This window comes from Equus quagga, chromosome 4 (assembly GCF_021613505.1).
Source record: "Equus quagga isolate Etosha38 chromosome 4, UCLA_HA_Equagga_1.0, whole genome shotgun sequence".
Taxonomy (NCBI): Eukaryota; Metazoa; Chordata; class Mammalia; order Perissodactyla; family Equidae; genus Equus; species Equus quagga.
This window is the reverse complement of record NC_060270.1, coordinates 77,254,974-77,278,963: the sequence shown is the minus strand read 5'-3', so window position 1 is coordinate 77,278,963 and position 23,990 is coordinate 77,254,974. Positions and strand designations below refer to the sequence as shown.

At 40.3% G+C, this 23,990-nt stretch overlaps 2 protein-coding genes across 2 annotated transcripts in view; one reads left to right on the top strand and one right to left on the bottom strand.

Moving 5' to 3' along the window:
- The window catches only part of LYPD1 (LY6/PLAUR domain containing 1), a 37,438-nt gene extending 20,233 nt beyond the window's left edge, over window positions 1-17,205 (top strand). The window contains exon 3 of the mRNA XM_046658010.1: window positions 16,723-17,205. Coding sequence (XP_046513966.1) covers window positions 16,723-16,958 — 236 coding nt within the window. The 3' untranslated portion in view covers window positions 16,959-17,205. The remainder of the gene's footprint in view (window positions 1-16,722) is intronic.
- Window positions 17,206-17,261: 56 nt separating this feature from the next.
- The window catches only part of GPR39 (G protein-coupled receptor 39), a 190,411-nt gene continuing 183,682 nt past the window's right edge, over window positions 17,262-23,990 (bottom strand). Inside the window, exon 2 of the mRNA XM_046659302.1 lies at window positions 17,262-17,925. Within this exon, the coding sequence (XP_046515258.1) occupies window positions 17,417-17,925 (509 nt within the window). The 3' untranslated portion in view covers window positions 17,262-17,416. The remainder of the gene's footprint in view (window positions 17,926-23,990) is intronic.

Here is a 23,990-nt window from a genome sequence, read left to right as displayed (position 1 = left end):
GTGACCCAGCTGTCTTAGGAGCAGGGAAAAAGAGCTGGACTCAAACAAAGGAAAACACCATCTTTCTTCTTCCCCTCGTATAATCAATAATTCAGCCCTGTAAAGCAAGCCCGACACCTGATGGAGTGCTTGCTGCAAAGAAGACGACAGGGACCATCCAGCATTCGCATCAACTGCTAACACTTCTTTCTTTCTTTCTCTCTCCTTCCTTCTGCCCTATCTCCTGGTGCACCTTTGGTCCTCTCCATTTGAAGGCAAAACGAACATGTCTGCTAAAATGTGGCCCAAATATAGTCCAAGAGGAGCCGGGATAGAGTGTGACCAGCTGTGCGGGGAAAAGAGGAGCCAGTGATTTGAAATGTCAGAGCAAATCAATCAGTTACTGAACTCGCTGTCCCCTCTGAGTGGTGCACCATGGAGCACAAATTCAATAAGTTGCTGTGAATTAAGGGCATGATCAGAAAATGCCCCATGAACAGATGATAGTGATAATGGCGGCGTCAGCAGCAGCAAATGCTAACATAGCACCTACTGTGTGTCAGGCACTTTCCAGAGTGTGTTACACATAGTTCACTTAACTTGGAAGCATCATTTAGTGTCTGTAAAACAGAGAGGACACACAATGGTACAGAAACTTTTTTATACCATCTATTTGGGTGCATTTCAATACAAATATATACTTAATTCCAGTGTGTGGGGTACAAGCGATCTAATTCCTTTTTCCTTATTTCCATGTTTTATGTTTTCAGCAGAACTCTTGGAAGCACAGTTTCCTTCAAAGTCTAATTTCATGGGTCCCAGGGAACAGGCACAATTGCTCCAGTGGAACGCATGCCCCTGGAAGTAACCTCAGTATTTTGTTTACTTTTTCCTTCATTCCTTGGCATGCCCATCATTCACATCCTAAATAAGCCAGCTTACTACGAATGACTTCCTGAGGGAGAGCAATTTGTGGTATTTTTAAAGTGAGCATAGCCACCCATCTAAGTCCGAGATCCCCCAGGATGCCATCACCTCTCTAAAGACTTAAAGAGGATTAAAGTTTTAAACGCTGGGTGTCTTGATTAATTTGGTGATACCGACTGGTGTGTTCCACACAAGCACACTTGTGGTCTGCAGATTAGAGGCGTGAGGAATGACTTGGCTTGGCAGGACACAACCCCGGGGCCCCTGCGCAGTGGAGCGGCTGGGAGCTGGTCCAAGCTGGGAGTAGCCCAGCCATGTTTGAGAGACAACCTGCTGAGCCTGCTCGCTCTGGGTCTGAGTCCTCAACACCAAGTCATAGCCTCTTACAGCCCTGCCTGTATGAGCCAAGGCCTGGAGGTTTGTTTCAGCTTTATATAACCTCTGTTACCCAGGCACCACCAACCTAGCCATAAACTTTTGGTTGCAATTAGTCAGAAAAGCACACAATATCCTGGCACCTCCAGTCCCCCTTCAAATGAACCTTCTTCCTTCTGTCTTCTTTCTCCCCTCAGTCACTCCTTCATTCATGATTCATTCAATAAATATTTATTGAGCCCTTATGTTGTGCCGCGCACTGCTCCAATTGCCGGAGCTACATTCTGTGAATAAAAATACAATAGGAAAGGATGTAGCATATTAGAAATGATTAAGAGAAATATCATGGGGGCAAGGGACATCCTTCAGCTGTTTAGGGAAGTCTCCAAAAGGTGCCTGGCTCCTGCTCTTGGACACTGCCTTCTCCTGCAGTGGGCAGCTGCGGAGAGCTCCAGGGTAGCCAGAGAGGGGCAGGGAAACCAAACCCATGGCCAGCTACAGCCCAGCCACCACTTCCTGCCCACGGTGCTGCTGAAGTCATGCAGAGCCGTGGCACCCTTGGCCAAACCTGTCTGATGTTCCAGGGAAGCCCCAGAGCCACGAAGCTGGGCTGTGTTCTGGCTGAGGTGGCGTGGGCCCTTGTCTTCCTGCCACCCTGGTGCCACGTGCTGCTGTGTGCTCCAAGTCTCAGAGGGCTCATTCAGTTTATATTTTTCATTTCTATTAGTTTGTCATTACAGATGCAATCCATGAATGTATTCCCACTGTACAACATTCAAATACCACTAATAAATCAAAAGTGCCTGCTGACTATAGCCCATCCCTAAAGGGACTGCCACTGCTCAGTGAATAGCTTCTGGACCTCTCCGATTTTGCTTAAAGATGTAAACTCACACACTTAGCTCTGTACACACACACACACACACACACACACACATACATACACAGACAATGCAGGAGCATATATTGTATTGCATTGTGTTTTTTTCTTACATAAATGGTATATTTATATATCATTTGAAAACTCATTTTTCCACTCATTGAGAACCAGATCAATATACAGATAATCAGTATATTGAACCAGATCAGTGTAGAGCTCTGCACTTTCAACTGCTTAACTTTCCACTGTACAAATATCCCTTTTTCCTATTAAGGATGCACACATGTGAAAGTGCGTGTGGTTTTGAAGGGTAAATGCTGAGAAGTGGAACTGTTGGATTTGTATATTTTAAATTATTATAGACCCTTCCAAATTGCACTTATGCCAATTTATACTCCAGCAGCAGTTCCTGAGCGGGCCCTTTCTGATTTACTTGCAGCCTCTCGTCTCCTGGGCCCAGGCCTGAGCTCATGGGGGCTGGCTTAAAGGAAAAACAGGAAGACAGACAGACACACACAGGTGCCCCCGTCCTGTGTGTGACCCTGAGACTTGGGCTTCCGGACAACTCTCTGTGGCTGTCTTCTTGAGGGTGTGTTCACTCCCAGGCGCCCTCTGGTGGACACAGCTGGGAAGGGACTTGTGCTACACTGGGAAGGAGAAGGCATCTGTAACGTGGTTCTTTGGGGGCGTGGTTTATTTTAGAAGGTTAAAAAAGGTACTTCATGTGCATTGTTCTGATTTCTAATGGTAAAAAAGGGCCTATAGTTTTTTTCCTACCCCTATCCCATGGCCACCCAGTACCTCTCCCCAGAGACAACGAATATTGTTTCTTTCTTCTGTATTCCTGCAGGAATAGTTTATGTATATACATACGCAAAATGTACATGTGTGTAGTTTTCGCTGTTGTTTCCCCCAGTGGAAGCATATTATACCGTGATAAGCAACGGAGCAGAGCAGTTGAGAGCAGAGACTCTAACGCCAGGCCTCCTGAGTTCAGATCCCAGCTCCACCATATAATCACCTGCACGGCCCCTAAGCAAATTACTTCACCTCTCTCTGCCTCAGCTTCCCCATCTGCATAATGTCCATTTTGCAAAGCTAATATTTGTAGAGCTCTTAAAATTGTATCTGGAATATAGGAAGAAGCGTGGATTCATTTGTTAAATAAATAGTAAAAAAACAAAAGAAAAAGAGAAAAGGAAAGAACTGTCCGCCTATACTTTGCTTTGTTTTTTTATTCATTATTTGTATATATTGTGAAATGATCAATACAATAAGTCGAGTTAACATCTGTCACCACACATAGTTACAACAAATTTTTTCTTGTAAGGCTTTTAAGATCTACTCTCTTAGCAACTTTCAAATATGCAATACAGTATTATTAACTATACCCACCAAGCTGTACATTACATCCCCGTGACTTAATTAATTTATAACTGGAATTTTGTAGCTTTTGACTCCCTTCACTCATTCTACCCATTCACCACACTCTGCCTCTGGCAACCACCAATCTGTTCTCTGTATCTATGAGCTTGTTTGTTTGTTTGTTTTTAGATTCCAAGTATAAGTGAAATCATATAGTATTTGTCTTTCTCTGACTTATTTTACTTAATATAATGCCCTAAAGGTCCACCTCTGCCATCACAAATGGCAAGATTTTGTTCTTTTTTGTGGCTGAATAGTATTCCATTGTTTATATATATACCATATCTTCTTTATCCATTCATCCATTGATGGACATTTAGGTTGTTTCCATATCTTGGCTATTGTTAAGCTGCAATGAATATGGGAGTGCAGATAGCTTTTCCAAGTAGTGTTTTCATTTTCTTAGGATAAATACCCAGAAGTAGAATTGCTGGATCATATGGAAGTTCTATTTTTAATTTTTTGAGGAACCACCAGACTGTTTTCCATAGTGGCTGCAACAGTCTACATTCCCACCAAGGGTACATAAGGGTTTCCTCTTCCTCACATCTTTGCCAACACTTGATATTTCTTCTTTTTGATAATAGCCATTCTAACAGGTGTAAGGTGATATCTCATTGTGGTTTGGATTTGCATTTCTCTGATGATTACTGATGTTGAGCATCTTTTCATGTACTTCTTGGCCATCTGTATGCCTTCCTCAGAAAAATGTTTATGCAGATCCTCTGCCCATTTAATTGGATTGTTTGTTGTTTCGCTATTGAGTTGTATGAGTTCTTTACATTTTTTGGATATTAGCTCCTTATCAGATATATGATTTGCAAATATTTTCTTCCATTCAGTAGGTTGCCTTTTCACTTTGTTGATGATTTCCTTTGCTGCGCAGGAGCGTGTTAGTTTGATATAGTCTGACTGATTTATTTTTGCTTTTTTGCCTTTGGAGTCAGATCTAAAAATTCACAGTAAGACCAGTGTCAAGGAGCTCACTGTCTATGTTTTCTTCCAGGAGTTTTGTGATTTCAGGTCTTATATTCAAGTCTTTAATCCATTTTGAGTAAATTGTTTTGCATGGTATAAGATAGTGGTCCAGTTTCATTCTTTTCCATTGGCTGTCCAGTTTTCCTAACATCATTTATTAAAGAGACTGTCCTTTCCTCATTGTATATTCTTAGCTCCTTTGTTGTAAGTTATTTGACCATGTATGTGTGAGTTTATTTCTGGGCTCTCTATTCTGTTATATTGATCTATGTGTCTGTTTTTATGCCAATACTATACAGCTTTAATTACTATAGCTTTGTAATATAGTTTGAAATTAGGGAGGGTGGTGCCTCCAGCTTTGTTCTCATTATTTTTGGGGGTGTGGGGGGGATAGTTAGGAAGATTGGCTCTGAGCTAACATCCATTGCCAATCTTCCTCTTTTCTTTTCTTTCTTTCCTCCCCAAAGCCCTGGTACATAGTCATATATCCTAGGTGTAAGTCTTTCTAGTTCTTCTATTTGGGATGCCTCCAAAGCATGGTTTCATAAGTGGTGTATAGGTCCGTGCCCAGGCTCTGAACTGCCCATCCCTGGGCTACTGAACTGGAGAACTTAACCACTACGCCACTGAACCAGCCCCCAGCTTTGTTCTTCTTTCTCAAGATTGCTTTGGCCATCCAGGGTCTTTAGTGGTTCTATATAACTTTTAGGATTATTTGTTCTATTTCTGTGAGGAAGGATTGCATTGAATCTGTAGATTGCTTTGGGTAGTATGGACATTTTAATAATATTAATTCTTCCAATCCATGAGCACAGACTATCTTTCCATTTACTTATCTTCTTCCGTCTCTTTCATCAATGTCTTCTAGTTTTCAGTGTATGGGTCTTTCACCTCCTTGGTTAAATTTATTTCTAGGTTTTTTTATTCTTTTTGATGCGATTGTATGAAATAGTTTTCTTAACTCTTTCTGATAGTTTGTTATTAGTGTATAGAAACAAAACAGATTTCTGTATACTGATGTTTTTATCCTGCAACTTTACTGAATTCACTTATTCTAACAGTTTTTTGGTGGGGTCTTTAGGATTTTCTATGTATAACATCATGTCATCCGCAAATAGTAATAATTTTACTTCTTCATTTCCAATTTGGATGCCTTTTATTTCTTTTCTTGCCTAATTGCTCTGGCTAGGACTTCCAACACTATGTTGAATAAAAATTGCCAGAGTCGGCACTCTTGTTGTGTTCCTGGTCTTAGAGGAAAAGCTTCAGCTTTTCACTGTTGAGTGTGATGTTAGCTGTGGGCTTATCAAATACAGCTTTTATTATGTTGAGGTATGTTCCCTCTATACACACTTTGTTGAGAGTTTTTATCATGAAAGAATGTTTAATTTTGTCCCATGCTTTTTCTGCATCTATTGAGATGATCATATGATTTTTATCCTTCATTTTGTTAATGTGGTGTATCACATTGATTTGCAAATGTTGAACCAGCCTTGCATCCCTGGAACAAATCCCACTTGATCATGGTCTTTTTAATGATCTTTTTAATGTATTGTTGAATTTGGTTTGTTAATATTTTATTGAGGTTTGCTTTATGTTTTTGAGATATAATTAACATACAACATTATATTAGTTTCAAGTGTACTACATAATGATTTGATATTTGTATGTATTATGAAATGATCACCACAATAAGTCTAGTTAACATCCATCACCACACAAAATCATGATTTTTTTTTCTTGTGATGAGAACTCTTAAGATCTACTCTCTTAGCAACTCTCATTGCTTTGTCTTTTTACAAAATATCTTGGAGCTTATTTCTCCCTCTTTTACAGCTGCATAATATTCCTTTGTGTGAATGAGCCACTGGGTGTTTACCAGTCCCCTGGTGATGGATAGGGTGATTGTCCATTGTTTTGCTGCTACAAACCACTCTGTGATGAACCTTATATATAGTCATTTTGCACATTTGTGAATATGTCTGTGGGATAAATTCAAAAAAGTGGAAATCCTGGGTCATAGACTACGTGCATTTGTAATATTGATAGGTATTGCCATATTGCTTTCATGGAATTTATACCCTCTTAATTGACAATGTGGGAAAGGGCCTTTTTCCCAAGACTCACAAATATAGTGCTGATAAAGTTTTTGATCTTTGCCCAAACAATAAATAATAATGGTATCTCTATGTAGCTTTATTTTGTATTTCTCTTTATTGTGAGTGAGACTGATGATCTTTTCATATGTTTCAACACCCTTTTTATTTCCTTTTCTATAAACCATCTATTTGCTTTCCTCCATTGTTCTAATGGGCTATTATTAAACCCATTACTGACTTCTAGGACCTTTTTACATATTAAGGAAATTTGCTCTTTGTGGTTTTTAGTTACAATTACTTTCCCCTACATTTCACTTGTCTTTTTACTTAAAGTGGCTTTACTGGACAGTTTTTCTTTTGTATTTTTATATAGTCTAACTTACTAATCTATTCTTTAATGGCTTCTGGGTGTTGTATCATAGAATAGCATTCACTGCTCTTAAATGATAAAAGCAATCTCCAGGTCCCAAAGTTTCTTTTAGCACGTTTATGATTTTATTTTTTTTATGCATTTAAATCTTACATCCACCTGGACTTCTCCTGATGAGCATGTAATGATGGAACTGGTAAATAGTTCTAAGGCCCGATCTGGCCCTCCCCGCTTAGCAACATACCTTATTCCCTTTCAGCCTGAGTCTTATTCTACACGTCTCCACCCCTTGCCTCTTCAGATTCTCTCCCGTGGCTTTCTTCACCAGTTCCACCTTCACACGCCACCCTGACTTCCTCATGCCTAAACCCAGGGGTATTTTCCTAAAGCTCCTCAGCTGCCTGTGTAGTGTTCAGTCCCACACTCCTTCCAGGGAAGTTCTTAGAATTCCACAAGACCACTTACTATTGGTCCCTGGACCTCCTCCCCTTCCCATCCCGCTTACTGAAGAGCCTAGAATTAACCCAGAAACCTCTTCTTTCTCTACCTGAGGCCCTGGGAGAGGCAGTTGGTTTCCACTTCTTTCCAGATTATTAATGATCAATCTTTCTGTCCCAGCCTCACCCCTCAGCCCATCCCATGTCTCTCAAAGGCAGTGTTACCCGGCCATCTCCACCACTTTGATTTCAACCAAAAAGATAAGTAAAATGTCTTTCTCTTTTCTCCATGCCCTTTTTAATCTTGAACTTCCCTCTTCTTGTTAGCGTAACACCTCCTACTTGCTTTCTCTACCACCACCAACAGTTTAGTACTAGAGCATTTTTCCTTTGTTTTTCTTGAATATCTCCATAATAGGGCCTCCATACCCCAACACCAGTCAGTTGCCCATCATTTGCTTACTATCTGTTGGGTTCACGTTTCCTTTCATCCAGTTAGAAACCTCTTTAATCACGTCTGATCTCACCCACAGCACTTCTAGCTCTAGTCTGCAAGATTTGGACTTGCCCCATGGGAGGCTTATAGTGGCCTATGAGCAGGGAAGCTGCCCTGAGCCTCACGCTCATGAATGGATCATTCTGGCACTCTCATTACTCCTCTTCCTCATGGTCCCCTGGCCTGGAGCAGCCAGCCAGTCAATCAACACACCCCTCTGGTATCAGACTCCCTTCCCTTTTCTCCCTCTCTCTGTCCAATAAATGCCACTTTTTTAATGGAGCTCTCAACCTTTCCCTTCAGAGAGTCTTTTTTGTTGTGTCAGCTCATGAACTGCCAACTTGAGGGCTTGTACCTGGCCACAGATCTGAAACAACCCCACATTCACACACGCTTCCCTTACGAAGATGAATTGTTTCTGACTAAAGCTCTGAGGGTCTCAGCAAAAGTACAGATTGCAGGTCTGTTAGGACATCTCTTCATAACCTCATGCACTTTTTTCAGGTGTTTTTAATTAAAATTTTTATTTATTTTTATTGAGGTGTAATTGACACACAACATCACATCAGTTTCAGCTGTAAAACATAATGATTTGATATTTGTATACAGTGCAAAATGACACCACAATAAGTCTAGTTAACATCCATCACCATACATACAGAATTTTTTCTTTCTTGTGATAAGAAACTTTTAAGATCTACTCTCTTAGCAACGTTCAAGTATGTAATACAGTATTAACTAGTCACCATGCTGTATATTACAAACCCATGACTTAAGTATTTTATAACCAGAAGTTTGTAGCTTTTGACTCCCTTCACCCATCTCACCCACACTCTGCCTCTGGCAACCACCAATCTGTTCTTTGTATCTATGAGCTTGCCTTTTTTTTTTTTTTTTCAATTCCACATACAAGTGAAATGATATGGTGTATATCTTTATCTGACTTATTTTATTAGCATAATGCTCTCAAGGTCCATCCACGTTGTAACAAATGGCAAGATTTCATTCCTTATTGTGGCTGAATAGTATTCTACTGTATATATATACACCACATCTTCTTTATCCATTCATCCATTGATGGACACTTAGTTGTTTCTGTCTCTTGGTTATTGTAAATAATGCTGCAGTGAAGATGGGGGCGCAGATATCTTTTCCAATTAGTGTTTTTATTTGCTTCAGATAAATACCCAGAAGTGGAATTGCTGCATCCTATGGTAGTTCTCTTTTTAACTTTTTGAGGAACCTCTACACTGTTTTCCATAGTGGCTGCACCAATTTACTTTTCCACCAATAGTGCCAAAGGGTTCCCTTTTCTCCACATCTTCGCCAACACTTGTTATTTCTTGTCTTTTTGATAATAGCCATCCTATCAGATGTGAAGTGATATCTCATTACGGTTTTGATTTGCATTTCTCTGATGATTAGTGACATTGAGCATTTTTTCACATACCTATTGACCATCTGTATGTCTGTTTTGGAAAATGTTCAGATCTTTATATTTTTTGGATATTAACCCATTATTGTATATATGATTTGCAAATATTTTCTTCCATTCAATAATTTGCCTTTTTGTTGATGGGTTCCTCTGCTGTGCAAAACCTTTTTAGTTTGCTGTAGTTTTATTTTTGCTTTTGTTGCTTTTGCTTTTGTCTACATCCAAAAAATAATCACTAAGTTGGATGCCAAGGAACTTGCTGTCTCTGTTTTCTTCTAGGAGTTTTGTGACTTCAGGTCTTATATTCAAGCTTTTACTCCATTTTGAATAATTTTTGGTATGGTATAAAATAGTGGCCCAATTTCATTCTTCTGCATGTGGCTGTCTGGTTTTCCCAACACCATTTATTGAAGAGACTGTCCTTTCTCATTGTATATTCTTTGCACCTTTGTCATAAATTATTTGATGATATAAATGTAGGGTTTTTTCCTGGGCTCTCTATTTTGTTCTGTTGCCCTATGTGTCTGTTTTTATGACATTACCATACTGTTTTGATTACTATAGCTTTGTAATATGGTTTGAAATCAGGTAGCTGGATGCCTTGAGCTTTGTTCTCCTTTCTCAGGATTGCTTTGGCTATTCAGGGTCTTTTGTGGTTCCGTATAAATTTTAGGATTGTTTGTTCTATTTCTGTGAAAAATGCCGTTCTGTGAAAACTGTACTTTTATAAGGATTGCATTGAATCTGTAGATTGCTTTGTGTAGTATGGACATTTTAACAATATTAATTCTTCCAATCCATGAGTATGGACTATATTTCCATTTATTTGTGTCTTTAATTTCCTTTATCAGTGTCTTACAGTTTTCAGTATACAGGTCTTTCACCTCCTTGGTTAAATTTGGTCCTAGGTATTTTATTCTTTTTGATGCAGTTGTAAGTGGGGTTGTGTTCTTTAGTTTCTCTTTCTGATAGTTTGTTATTAGTGTATAGAAACACAATAGATTTCTGTATGTTGATTTTGCATCCTGCAACTTTACTGAAGTCATTTATTAGTTCTAACAGTTTTTTGGTGGAATCTTTAGGTTGTTCTATATATAATATATCATCTGCAAATAGTGACAGTATTACTTCCTTCTTTCCAATTTGGATCCTTTTTGTTTCTTACCTCATTTCTCTGGCTAGGACTTCCAACACTAGGTTGAATAAAAGAGAACGGGCATGCTTGTCCTGCTCCTGATCTCAGAGAAAAAGCTTTTAGCTTTTCACCATTGAGTATAATGTTAGCTGTGCGTTTGTCATATATGGGCTTTATTATGTTGAGGTATGTTCCCTCTATACCTACTTTGTTGACAGTTTTTATCATGAAAGGATGTTGAATTTTGTCCCATGCTTTTCCTGCATCTGTTGAGATGGTCATATGATTTTTATCCTTCATTTTGTTAATGTGGTGTATCACATTGATTTATTTGCAAATGAGGAACTATCCTTGCATCCCTGGAATAAATCCCACTTGATCAGGGTATATGATCCTTTTAATGTATTGTTGAATTCTTGCTAATATTTTGTTGAGGATTTTGCATCTATGCTTATCAAGGATATTGGCTTGTAACTTTTTTTTTTTGAGGTGTCTTTGTCTGGTTTTGGTATCAGGATAATGCTGGCCTTAAAATGAGTCTGAAATTGTTCCCTCTTCTCCTATTTTCTGGAAGAGTTTAAGAAGGATTGGTATTGATTCTTCTTTGAATGTTTGGTAGAATTCACTAATGAAGCCATCTGGCCTTAGATTTTGTTTGTTGGGAGATTTTTGACTACTGATTCAATTTCCTTACTAGTAATTGTTCTGTTCAGATTTTATGTTTCTTCATGATTCAGTCTTGTAAAGTTGTATGTTTCTAGGAACTTATCCATTTCTTTCTAGTTTGTCTAATTTGCTGTATAAATGTTCATAGTAGTCTTTTATGATCCTTTGTATTTCCTTTTTTTTCAAAGGTTGGCACCCCAGCTAACATCTGTTGCCAATCTTTTTTTTAAATTTATTTTTCTTCTCTCCAACACTCCCCGCCCCCAGCTCACAGTTCTATATTCCAGTTGTAGGTCCTTCTGTTCTTGTTATGTGGGACATTGCCTCAGCATGGCTTGATGAGTGGTGCTAGATCTGTGCCCAGGATCCAAACTGGAGAAACCCTGGACCGCTGAAGTGGAGCCCATGAACTCAACCACTCAGCCATGAGGCCAGCCCTGATCCTTTTTATTCCTGTGGTATCAGTTGTAAGATCTCCTTTCATTTCTGATTTTATTTGAGTCCTCTCTCTTTTTTTCTTAGTAAGTCTAGCTAAAAGTTTGTCAATTTTGTTTATCTTTTCAAAGAACTAGATCTTTGTTTTATTGATCTTTTCTGTTAACTTTTTAGTCTCTATTTCATTAAATTTTGCTCTGATCTTTGTTAATTCCTTCCTTTTACTAACTTTGGACTTCATTTGTTCTTTTTCTAGTTCTTTGAGGTGTAAAGTTAGGTTGCTTGAGATTTTTCTTGTTTCTTGAGGTAAGCTTTTATTGCTATGAACTTCCCTCTTAGAACTGCTTTTGCTGCACCCTGTAAGTTTTGGCATGTTGTATTTCTATTTTCATTTGTCTCAAGGTATTTTTCCATCTCTCTTTCATTTTCTTCATTGAATCTGTTGGTTGTTTAACAGTATATTGTTTAATCTACACCTATTTGTGAATTTCCAGTTTTCTTCTTGTAATTGATTTCTAGCTTCTTATCATTGTGGTTGGAAAAGATTCTTGATAAGATTTCAGTTTTCTTAAATTTGTTAAGACTTGTTTTGTGGCCTAACATATGATCCTGGAGAATGTTCCATGTGCAATTGAGAAGAATGTATATTCTGTTGCTTTCGGATGAATATTCTGTATATATCTGTTTATATATATATTCTGTATATATCTGGGCCAATGTGTCATTTAATTAAGGCCAATGTTTCCTTATTGATTTTCTGTCTGGATCATCTACCCATTGATGTTTCTCCCTTTAGGTCTGTTAGTATTTGCTTGATATATTTAGGTGCTCCTATATTGGGTACATAAATATTTACAAATATTGTATCCTCTTGTTGGATTGACCCCTCTATTGTTACATCATGCCCTTGTCTCTCATTACAGTCTTTATTTTAAAGTCTATTTTGCCTGATATAAGGACAGCTATCCCAGTTTTCCTTTGGTTTCCATTTGGACAGAATACTTTTTTCCATCCCTTCACTTTCAGTTTGCGTGTCCTTACATCTGAAGTGAATCTCTTGTAGGCAGCATGGAGTTGGGTCTTGGTTTTTTATCCACTCAGCCACTTTGTCTTTTGATTGGAGAATTTAGTCCATTTACATTTAAAGTAATTAGTGATAAGAATGTACTTATTGCCATTTTGTTCACTGTTGTCCAGCTGTTTTGTAGTTCCTCTGTTCCTTTCTACTTCTCTTGCTCTCTTCCTTTGTGGTTTGATGACTTTCTTTAGTGGCATGCTTAGATTACTTTCTCATTATCTTTTGTGTATCTACTACAGGTTTTTGCTTTAGGTTACCATGAGGCTTACATACAACAACTTATATTTATAACAGTCTAAGTTGATAACTTAAGTTTGAGTACATTTTAAAGCTCTACATTTTTGTTGTCCCCTTACCACATTTTGTTTTTGATGTCACATTTTACACCTTTTTATCTTGTGTATTCCTTAAATATTTATTGTACTTAGTTATTTTTACTACTTTTGTCTTTTGACATTCATGCTTTTTAAATGATTAATTCACTAGCTTTCCTATATATTTACCTTCACCTTTACCTAAGATTTATACTTTCATGTATTTTCTTATTACTAATTAGTGCCCTTTCTTTTCGGCTTAAAGAAATCCCTTTAACATTTCTTGTAAGGCCAGTTTAGTGGTGATGAATATCTTTAGCTTTCGCTTGTTTGGAACACTCTCTCCCTCCTTCAAACGTCAATGATAACTTTGCAAGAGAGACCATTCTTGGTTGGAAGGCTGTTCTTTTCAGCACTTTGAACATATCATGCCACTCCCTTCTGGCCTGCAAAATTTCTGCTGAAAACTTGGATAGTCTTATGGGGGTTCCCTTGTATGTAATAAGCTATTTTTCTCTTGCTGCTTTTAAGATTCTTTCCTTGTCCTTAACTTTTGATATTTTTATTATAGTGTGTCTTGGCATGTGTCTCTTTGGGTTCTTATCATTTGGAACCCTCTGGTATTCCTGGATCTGGACATCTGTTTCCTCCCCCAGGTTAGGGAAGTTTCCAGCTATTGTTGCTTCAAATAAGTTTTCTGCCCCTTTCTCTCTTTCTTCTCCTTCTGGGACTCCTATAATGTGAATGTTATTCTGTTGATGTTGTTCCTTAAAGTTAGCTTCATATTTTTTCATTTTGCTCTGATTGAGTGAATTCTCTGCCCTGTCTTCCAGTTTACTGATCCTTTTATCTTCATCTAGATTGCTGTTGAGGCACTCTAGTGTATGTTATTTCAATTATTGTATTCTTCAGCTCTGTGACTTCTGTTTGGTACCTTCTTATATTTTATATCTCTTTGTTGAAGCTCTCACTGTATTCATCCATTCTTCTCCCAAGTTCAGTGAGCATCTTTGTGACCATTACTCTGAACTCTTTATCAGGTAAATTGTTTATGTCCACGTCATTAAGGTTTTTTCCTGAAGTTTTACCTTGGTCTTTTGTTAGGAACATACTCCTTTGTTTCTTCATTTTGCTTGGCTCTTTGTTGGTTTCTATGCATTAGATGAAACAGCCACCTCTCCCAGTCTTGAATGGTTGACCTTGTATAGGAAATCAACCCTATTGTTCAACCCCACTCTAGTGCATGGTTCTCTCTCAAACCTTTGTGATTTTCGAAGCAGCCTATTTTTAATAACTCCTAGTAGTTGGGGTGTGCCACAAACAGTCAGGATCCCAAAGGGGAGGATCTCAGTCAGCCCCTAGATTCAGGCTGTTGGAAGCCAGACCCTCAGGCAGCAGCTTTTAAAGTGTGCATATATATATATACACAGTCCTCTGGGACTACAAGCATAAGCCCCACTGCCCACAAAAGCCAGGTGATTTGGAGGTGTCCCCTGGGTGGTAGTCACAAAAATGGAGGTTCCTCTCATGCATTATTTATCTAACTAACCTACCCCATCACTGATTTTTAGCCCTACAAAGTTAGACTTTAGAAAAGTCCCCAGCCATGCCACTAAGTAAAAATGCAAACTGCAGAACAGCATATAGGATGTGAAACTATTAACAAATGTGCACACACACACACACACACTTTATTTCTCCATGGGCACACATGTAAATATATAGAAACAGACTTGGAAAGAGGCATCCCAAATTGATAAAATTTCTTACCTCTGAGGAGGACCTGGGATTGCAAGGGGAATGTTCAAGGGGCATTTTCACCTTACCTGACTGTCTGAAATTTTTATAGTGAAAAATATATTCAGTACTTATTTTTGAATTTCTAAAATTCACTTAAAGGAAAAAAGGCCATTGAAGTTAAACTGGCAAATGGCAGTTAGCACTTTTAATATTTATTTAATAAAAAGAGTAAAATTTAATTTACTAAAATGGGCAAAGGATAGAAAATGTAAAGATGATGGGAAATCTATAAATGGGAAATGCCCTGTAGCATGTTCCTTAGAAATCAAACAGTGCTCCTCCATCCCCTGACACATCCTCTGTCCACGGGCTTCATCTTACCAGAGGAGCTACCTTCCAGGATTTTCTAACAAACAGTGTTAGAAAATCACTCCTTACAAATGTGCAGTTTTGGGGGGGGGGGAAAATGACATAAAATTGCATGTTTTCATGTAAACGTAAAGTGTTTCTTTACCTTCTACTTGGAAGTTTTAGGCAGTTCGATTCTTTACTGTTTCTCCAGTGCCCAAAGCAGCAGTTCTCAAGGGGCAGGAAAAGGACCCAAACCAAAGCCACACCAGCAATGACACATCCCTGCAGGGAGTCAGAGGGAAAGGAGCCCTGGCTGCTGGTGGAATGTATTGTGTTCCTTGGCTGTGCGGGCCAGCAAACAGGCTAAAGCCAGTCACATCCAGGTCCAGCTTTAGTAATTAAGACATGTCAATGACATGTCTTTGGTCATATCATCTCTCTATAAAGGAGAAAAGTTTATTGATACAAAATGGCCACACATACACACACCAAAAGCTATCTATCTTCAGAGTAAAGCTACCCCACTAAAACAATTATTTTTGTGGTTCACTGGCTGTCTGCTTTGCTATATAATAATACAGACTTGATGGCATGGAACCAGAATGTTTGTTAGGTTCACATCCTAGCTGCTCCACTTTCTAGTAGTGTGACCTTGGGCAAGTTACTAAACCTCTCTTGCCTTTAGGCTCCCTGTCTGCATAATGGGGCCTCCCTTGTAGTGTTGTTGTGGGTAGTAAATTAGCTAGTACACTATAGCCCTCTGAGGAGTGTCCTGCGTACAGGAAAGCACCTAAATAATCTTAGCTATTATTATTTGAATTGAGTAAACTTCCAACTTCAAGAAGTCATATGATTATCCAAGACACTCTAATTTGATGACTATGCTGAAATTTGGATGTGACACATGCTCCTTAAGATGGGCCCGCCAGTCTTATCAAGAAGCTCCTTTCTGTGCCCAAATCTTGTATTATTAAGTAAGTGTTGGCTGTGTGATACTGACTTGGCAAATGCCATATGTTCTAAGGGCAAATCTTTTCAGGGAAAAAGGCTGCCCTGGGCTCACCATCAGCCAGGCCACCCCTTCACTAAACCCAGTGGACACCTGAAACCTGGGAAAAAATATCAATCACAGCTCCTTCAGTAGGGATATGATTTAGTCCCATTGGGATTTGGTCTTTATTCAGAGAATTCCAGGATTTAATAAAAACACATAGTTGAGAGCCATCTCTCTGTGGTCGCTTATAAAGTAATAACAGAGATAAGATCTAGACACACAGCTTGTAATCCTCTCTGGCATGAGATCGTTTGAAGCAAAAAAAAAAAGCTAAATAAAAAGTTTGTGTCTAGTATACAGTGTAAATTCAAACTTTGAAAAAAATAAACTTTGATTTTGACAGCTCTATTCACTGGTATTAGCATCTCAAATAGCTTTTGGAACCATTTTGTCAAAAGTAGTGAAATGACTGCCTTCTTCAAATAGCTTGTGTATTTGGGGGGGGGGGAGGGGGCTCGATGACACAACCCTATTGGGATTTGGGCTCAGAGGGACACTGTCCTTTGGCCAGCACAGGTTAACCCAGCTCCTTTGGGTCTGTGTTGCAGGGATCATGTACCGCAAGTCATGTGCATCATCAGCGGCCTGCCTCATCGCCTCTGCTGGGTACCAATCCTTCTGCTCCCCAGGAAAACTGAACTCAGTGTGCATCAGCTGCTGCAACACCCCTCTTTGCAACGGGCCCCGGCCCAAGAAAAGGAGCAGTTCTGCCTCGGCCCTTTGGCCGGGGCTTCCCACCACCATCCTGTTCCTCAAATTAGCCCTCTTCTTGGCACACTGCTGAAGCTGAAGGAGGTGCCAGCCCCTCCTGCATTGTTCTCCTGGCCCTCACGCCCCACTCTCCCTGAGATTCTTCTGGGTGTCCCTTTTTTCTGGGTAGGGAGGGGAGTCTCTGTTTTCTTTTAGTTCCTTTACAGATAATGAAAGAGCTCAGTGTAAAACGTTTTTGTAAGCTCTGAATACATTCAGTCTGACTGAATTTTCAGTGTGTACTTAAAGGAAGGAAGGGGATGGAATGCAAGTTCGCGCCCCCCCCCCCCCCCCCCCCCCCCCCCCCCCCCCCCGTCTGTGACCAGAGTTAAGGCAACTTAGAAGATACTTAGGTGTCCATCTGCCTTTTCCAAGGCCCTTAGCTTCCACGCCTGTTCCTTATGGGGACACAGTTGGTCACTGCCGTCTGAGGGTAATGTTGCTTCTGTAGGGGGAGGGTCGGGTGGCGCTCAAGGCTTCCTTACTTGACACTCACACTTCATGCTCCTGAAAACCATTTTCTGCAGCAGAATTAGCTGGTTTCGTCTCAGAGTTGGGCTCTGATGACTCAGGACTCAATTGCTGCGGTTTAGACTCGGGCTTGGCCTCGCTCTGGAAAGTGCTTAAGGAAACCTTGTTAGTTCTCCTCGCAGAGGAATTGCGCCAGGAAGCCCTGAAGAGTAACGGGCGGTGCGCAGAGCGGGCGCTGTCCATGGTGGAAGCGACATGGGCGCGCAGGCGCTTCTCTTGGTTGGCGTGCAGCAGCGTCAGACGGCAGCGCAGAACCTGCCCGAACACCTTGCGGAACTGCTGCGAGGACACGTTGTACAGAAGCGGGTTGATGACCGAGCTCAGGTAGAAGAAGATGTCCGAGAAGGGGAGGAGGGTCATGTACGCCCGGAAGTAGGTCCTCGTCCAGTCGTGCTTGGGTTTGGCCGCAGCCATGATCCTCCGAATCTGGTTAGGCATCCAGCAGACAGCCAAGGTCACAACAATCAGCCCTGAGAAGGCAAGAAGACAAGAGAAAGAAAGAAAAAAAAAAAAAACACAACAGCATGAGAACAACAACAACAAAAACATAAAATATTTAGCCCCTCAGTTCTGTGTTTACTGGCCAGGAAATGGTACCAATTTTTCAATGTTGTGCTTGACAGCTTCTTTTGCCACTAGCAAAAAAAGAATTTCACACTGTTTCAATGCTGGGGGAGTTGACTGTGTTAAAGACCATTAAATGCTTTAGACAGTTTATTTATACCTGTTGATGCCTGTTAATTTTTAAAATGTTTTCATTGTTGATGTATCCAGGAAGTGTTTTATGTAGTCCATAAATGTGGTTTCGCTTTTTGTTTTAAAGAAATAGATGTACACAGTATAGCCATATCAATCAGATGAAACAACATTTGTATTTTAAAGAATGTCCGCATAAAGAAGACCCAATGATATTTTTAAGACAAATGGAAGTGGTGTCCCTTTGGTAATGAAGAAGCATATCTAATGACACTGATTTTGCATTCAGTTTCAGGGAAAGCAAAATCAAGATTAGGTCGTCACCAAGAATGTTTGTTGGACATATCTTATAATTACAATGCTTATATCTTCAAAAGCACTTCTTCTTTTCAAACGTTTTCAGACATATCTATCTTCCACCTTTATGGGGGGAAAGACAATTATCCAAAAACAATGGAAGATATAAAACTTCTTTCTGGTTCAGCCAGTAATATGCTCATTGCCTTTTCAGCACTGAGCTACAGCATCAACAGCCCAGAAATGATCAGGTCCTAAAGAGACACCATTCAGTGGCCCCCTACCTGGATCAAACGTTCACTGCATGGACATATGTTTGCATGCCCACATATTTGCATTGCAACTTACACAATCCTTGCTATTTCTATGACTTCTGACAGAGAAAAGATGCTATATTGACCACAGACAACTGATATCATGAGTGTCATGAGCATTTATCCACAGTGACTGAAGTAAAAAGAACCAACTCACTAAGAAAAGGGACCCAAGACACCAGATCTCATGTGGAAGAGCTGGTATCTTAAAGCTGTGTTTCGGATTTTCAGAAATGCTGCCTCCCTCTCTTAAATTATAATAAGGAAAATTCATTCACATTTTCAAACCTTCTTATTTTCTAGGAAACCACAGGGAAGCAATTATTGGCAATGATCCCTTCCTGCCTCTGATCAATGGCAAATATTTCATTATTAAATGCTCCAGGAAAAATAGCCATGTTCACACAACCAGGGTTGGCCTTCCTGCACACACCTGAATGTCCCTTGCCTGGTGGCAGAGCGGCCCTAGATGCATTCTCTGGCATTGAAATAACCCAGTTCTCCTAATAACAAATCCTCCACAAATCCCAGCTGTCAGCAAAGAGGGCTCTTGGAACTCTGCTCCCTTGTTAATTTCCAAGGATTTCACCTGCCAAACTTCAGTCCAAGCTTGAAATAAAACCAATTTGCCTATTTCTTTCTTTGAGTTTGCAACCCTGAGAACACTCAATGAATCTAAAAATAAAATCAGCAAAGTAACATATTGATCTGATGAAAAGGTTAAAAGAAATCACCTTAAGTCAAGAGTATATTCTGAACTACCTAGTTAAAGCTTCTGGATGGGAACAAAAATCCTTATTTTTCTGATTTTTAAAAAAATACCTTTTGGGGCCAGCCCGGTGGCGCAGCAGTTAAGTGCGCATGTTCAGCTTTGGTGGCCTGGGGTTCGCCGGTTCAGATCCCAGGTGTGGACATGGCACCGCCTTGGCAAGCCATGCTGTGGTAGGCATCCCACATATAAAGTAGAGGAAGATGGGCACAGATGTTAGCTCAGGGCCAGTCTTCCTCAGAAAAAAGAGGAGGATTGGCAGCAGATGTTAGCTCAAGGCTAATCTTCCTCAAAAAACAACCAAACAAATAAAAGATACTTGACTAGGAAATCGAGACTTTCTTTTCCACTGCTTTGAGAAGCATGGATGCTTCCAACCACCTATGCTATTCCAAGTGTGTTCTTAAGTTACCTTTCCTCGTTTTTATCTCATGTAGCTCTGACTGAAAGGTTCAGCTCATTAATTGTGAAGGAGCTAGGAAGCTCACCAAACCTAGGGGAGAGACATGTCTTCACAAAGTTTTCAATTTTTTCTCTTCCCTGCTACTGAACTTCAGAGAACAAGTACAACCATCTTCATCTGAGGACTTGTTTCCTAGAATATGGGAATGGAGCACAGGGTTTTAGATGTGTGCTATGCTACACTGTGGGAGGTTATACTTCAGGCGGCAAGAATCGAGAAAGGCTGTGAGAACTCCCTTGTACTTACCACAGGTGGAACATAGCACAGCTTTTAAAGCCAGCGGAAGAAAGGCAATGAGAAAAGAAAGCGGGGCTGTGGAGCAAGAGGAAAGAACTTCTGTCTTGTCTCTTCTCCTGTTCTCTTGATCTCTTGTTGGCACAACCTTTATTCTTCTGTTACCTTCACCTCCTTTCCTGGCATCAGTTGTCCTTAATTGACCATCCCATCAAAAGCAACAAAGTTCAGTAAAAAGCAAGACCCGGCAACCCAGGCATGAGGCAAGGGACAGCTTTTGCGGCCTGGTTTGCAGTTTTAGCTGGGAGAGAAGTCTTGCTCTGAATTGGAAATCAACTGAAGCAAACAAGTGGGGGACACCTTAGTCCAAATAGGTGTCAGAAAATGGGGAACCAGACCTGAGATACTTCAATGGTGAGAGAAAGACTTTCTTGGTGTAGAAATAGGTAGATTTGATAGCAAATAGGAACTTGGAGAACAAGAGAGACAGGAGCTGAATTAGAAATGGACAGGGATTAAAGACCAGACATTGGACAGGTCTTGAGAGATAATCAAGAACAATCCCGAATACTTATTGAGTTTTTCCTGTGTCAGGTTCTGTGCTAAGCCCTCTGCTAATTTCCTATGCATGTCTCACTTCTAACAACAGCCCTGGTGAGATCAAAACTGCCATCATCTTCATCTTATAGATGAGGAAGTGGAGTCCCAGAGAAGGTTAGTTGCCTATGTGCTATAATTAGGACACATGCCTGCCAGGCTCCAAAATCTATGGTATTTTTTTCTCAAAGACACCATATTGTCTGTTTCTTCTATGTTTAGTTTGAAAAATACAGAAAATACAATCAAGAAAGTAAACATGAGCCATAATTCTTCCATATAGAATGGATATAAAGCAGCACTGCCCACTAGAAATATAATGTAAGCTACATGTCACTTAAAATTTCGATGATCCACATGCAAAACGTAAAGAGACAGGGGAAATCAGTTTCAATAATATCTTTAATCCAATATACCCCAAATATCATTTCATCTGCAGTTTCAACATGCAATCAATCTAAAATTATTCATGAGATGTTTTACATTCTGTTTTTCATACCAAGTCTTTGAAATCTAAGGGTGGCTTTTACCCTTCGAGCACATTTCAATTGGGACCAGCCACATGTGGCTACAGTAGTGGACAGCACAGGTTGAAGTAATCCTTCACAGCCCCTCCCCAGAGTGACAAGCCTCCCTATTTCCTCCTCTCCTCATTCCCCCAACTGTCCCCTTCCCAACCACACACCCAGAGAGTCCTGTCAAATCAGGGAAACCCCCAAGGAACCTCCCCACTAGCCTGTATTATCATCCTAAGCTTCTGATAAGGCAACCCAGGTTGATTCCTGATCATATTTCTTTCTTTTGGAGGAAGATCAGCCCTGAGCTAACATCTGCCGCCAATCCTCCTCTTTTTGCTGAGGAAGCCTGGCCCTGAGCTAACATCCATGCCCATCTTCCTCTACTTTATATGTGGGACGCCTGCCACAGCATGGCTTGCCAAGCAGGGCCATGTCCGCACCCAGAATCCAAACCGGCGAACCCTGGGCTGCCGAGAAGCAGAACGTGTGAACTTAACCGCTGCGCCACTGGGCCGGCCCCTCTGATCATATTTCTGAGTATGCATTCTTGGCTCTAGGGTAGAACAGGTTTAGCCAGTCTTTCCACATAAAGCCTTCCACATAAGGAGACTATATATTATCTAAAGCCAAAATATTCAGAAAGCACAAAATTATATTTGGCATTTCTCATTCTAAACCTTGCCTAGTCATTCTAGAATAACACAGATTGTCCCATATCCCTGGCAAGGCTGTTGGAATATACTTCTCTCCCCTCAAGAAGAGGTGGGAAAAATGACTGGTACCTTTCCTCTTGTGCTTTGACAGATAATTTTATACTAAGAAAATGGAGCATTGGGCATACAGGTACAGCCCATGGCACACGTGGGCATGTGTCCATGGGTGACATACTAGAGGCTAGCCTCTGGTTGGGGGATGGGAAGGGTCAAACAAGTCCCCTTGTAAAATTTGTCACTTTATAATGACAGGTAATTGCTCATTTTTACATTTGAAAAAAAAGTGTCCATTATTTTAGGTGTAGGATGTAATTCACATTGTAGAGAATAAGTAATATGGCCAAAGGTAACTTTTTATTCTAGCTGTTTACAACTGGTTCAGCTCTAGTCCCAGCTACTCAGTAGCTGACACAAAGCTTTAAAGTCTTATTCACGCCCTAATAGAGTATATTAAAGATTTGACTAAATTTATGTTTGGCTGCAATCAATTTGGACTTGTATATTACGTTTGGAAAAATCTATAATGCTTTAGTCTGTGTGGTATAACATGCAGCCTGCAGTTAAATAACTTTAGTGTAAACGTGAATGAAGATCAGTGAACTGAACTCAGTCGTGTAAAGCAGGTAAACTGTTTTAACTGAATTACTGATAGATCTGTATTGTACTCCAGACAGCCTTGCACTCTGGGTTAAGAAATATCATATCTATCTGTCCACATAAAGTACGTCCATTTTTCCTCCTTGATCACTACTCTGAAATGACAAGAGCCATTAGACAATGACATAGATTTATTCTTGGCAGAATAATGTTGTTTAAAAAACAGAAGTACTGCAGATGTCCAACAACAGCCCACACTGAAGGCTGACATTTCAACAGCATTCACACCAGCCTGCCTGGTTTAGTCTTCGAAAGAGCAGTAAGCTACGCCACCTGGGAAGTGAGAGCATGCAAACATCTGACACTGTTTTCTCCCCTCTATAAGTGAAGGTAACTATTTGCGTGTTCCCTGGAATTCATTTTAGAGTCATCAGAGAATGGGAGAGCAGGAGGGGACCCTGGAGACCAGCCGCAGATCTGCCTTGTCCCACAAATGATGACACTGAGGCTAAGTGATTCACACAGGATCTCACAGGATCAGGATGGCAGGACCCCCTCTGCCTTGCATACTGCCCAGAACACTGGATTCTTCCCTAGAGTGACAAGCCTATCATTATTTTTAAATGTGGTTTCTTTTTTTAAAGATTGGCCCTGAGCTAACATCTGTTGCCAATTTTTTTTCTTCTTCTCCCCAAAGCCCCCTCCAGTACACAGTTGTATATTCTAGTTGCAGGTCCTTCTGGTGGTGCTATGTGGGACGCCGCCTCAGCATGGCTTGATGAGTGGTGCTAGGTCTGCACCCGGGATCCAAACCGGCAAAGCCCTGGGCCACCAAAGCAGAGGGCACAAACTTAATCACTTAGCCATGAGGCCGGCCCCTAAATGTAGTGTTTTTTTGTTTTTCCCAGTTTTAGGGTCAAGTGTTGACCATTCACGGCATGGGATGCAATAAGAGGCTGGACCTCTCAGACCTAGCTAAAGTCACCACAATACCTCATCTATACACTGTCTAGATTCAGTTTTAGAATAAAGCCCCTCAAGAACAAGCCTACACCAAAGCTCCAGAGCACGTTTTCCCCTCAAAGGAAGGTGAAGTCCAGTCAAAGGGAGCTGAAGAATGTTTGGAAAACAAGGAATGACTCCAGGTCATGACCTCATGACCAAGCCTATAAGAACTCCATCTGTCTGTCCATCTACCTGTCTGTCTGTCCATCCATTCATCCATCTACCTTACATAAGATGCTAGAAAAGAATACTTAGCTTGTACTAAGCAGAAAAGATCTGGAAATTTGATTTTTCCCCGAGCAAAGACATTTTGTGTGATTTAAAGAAATCCC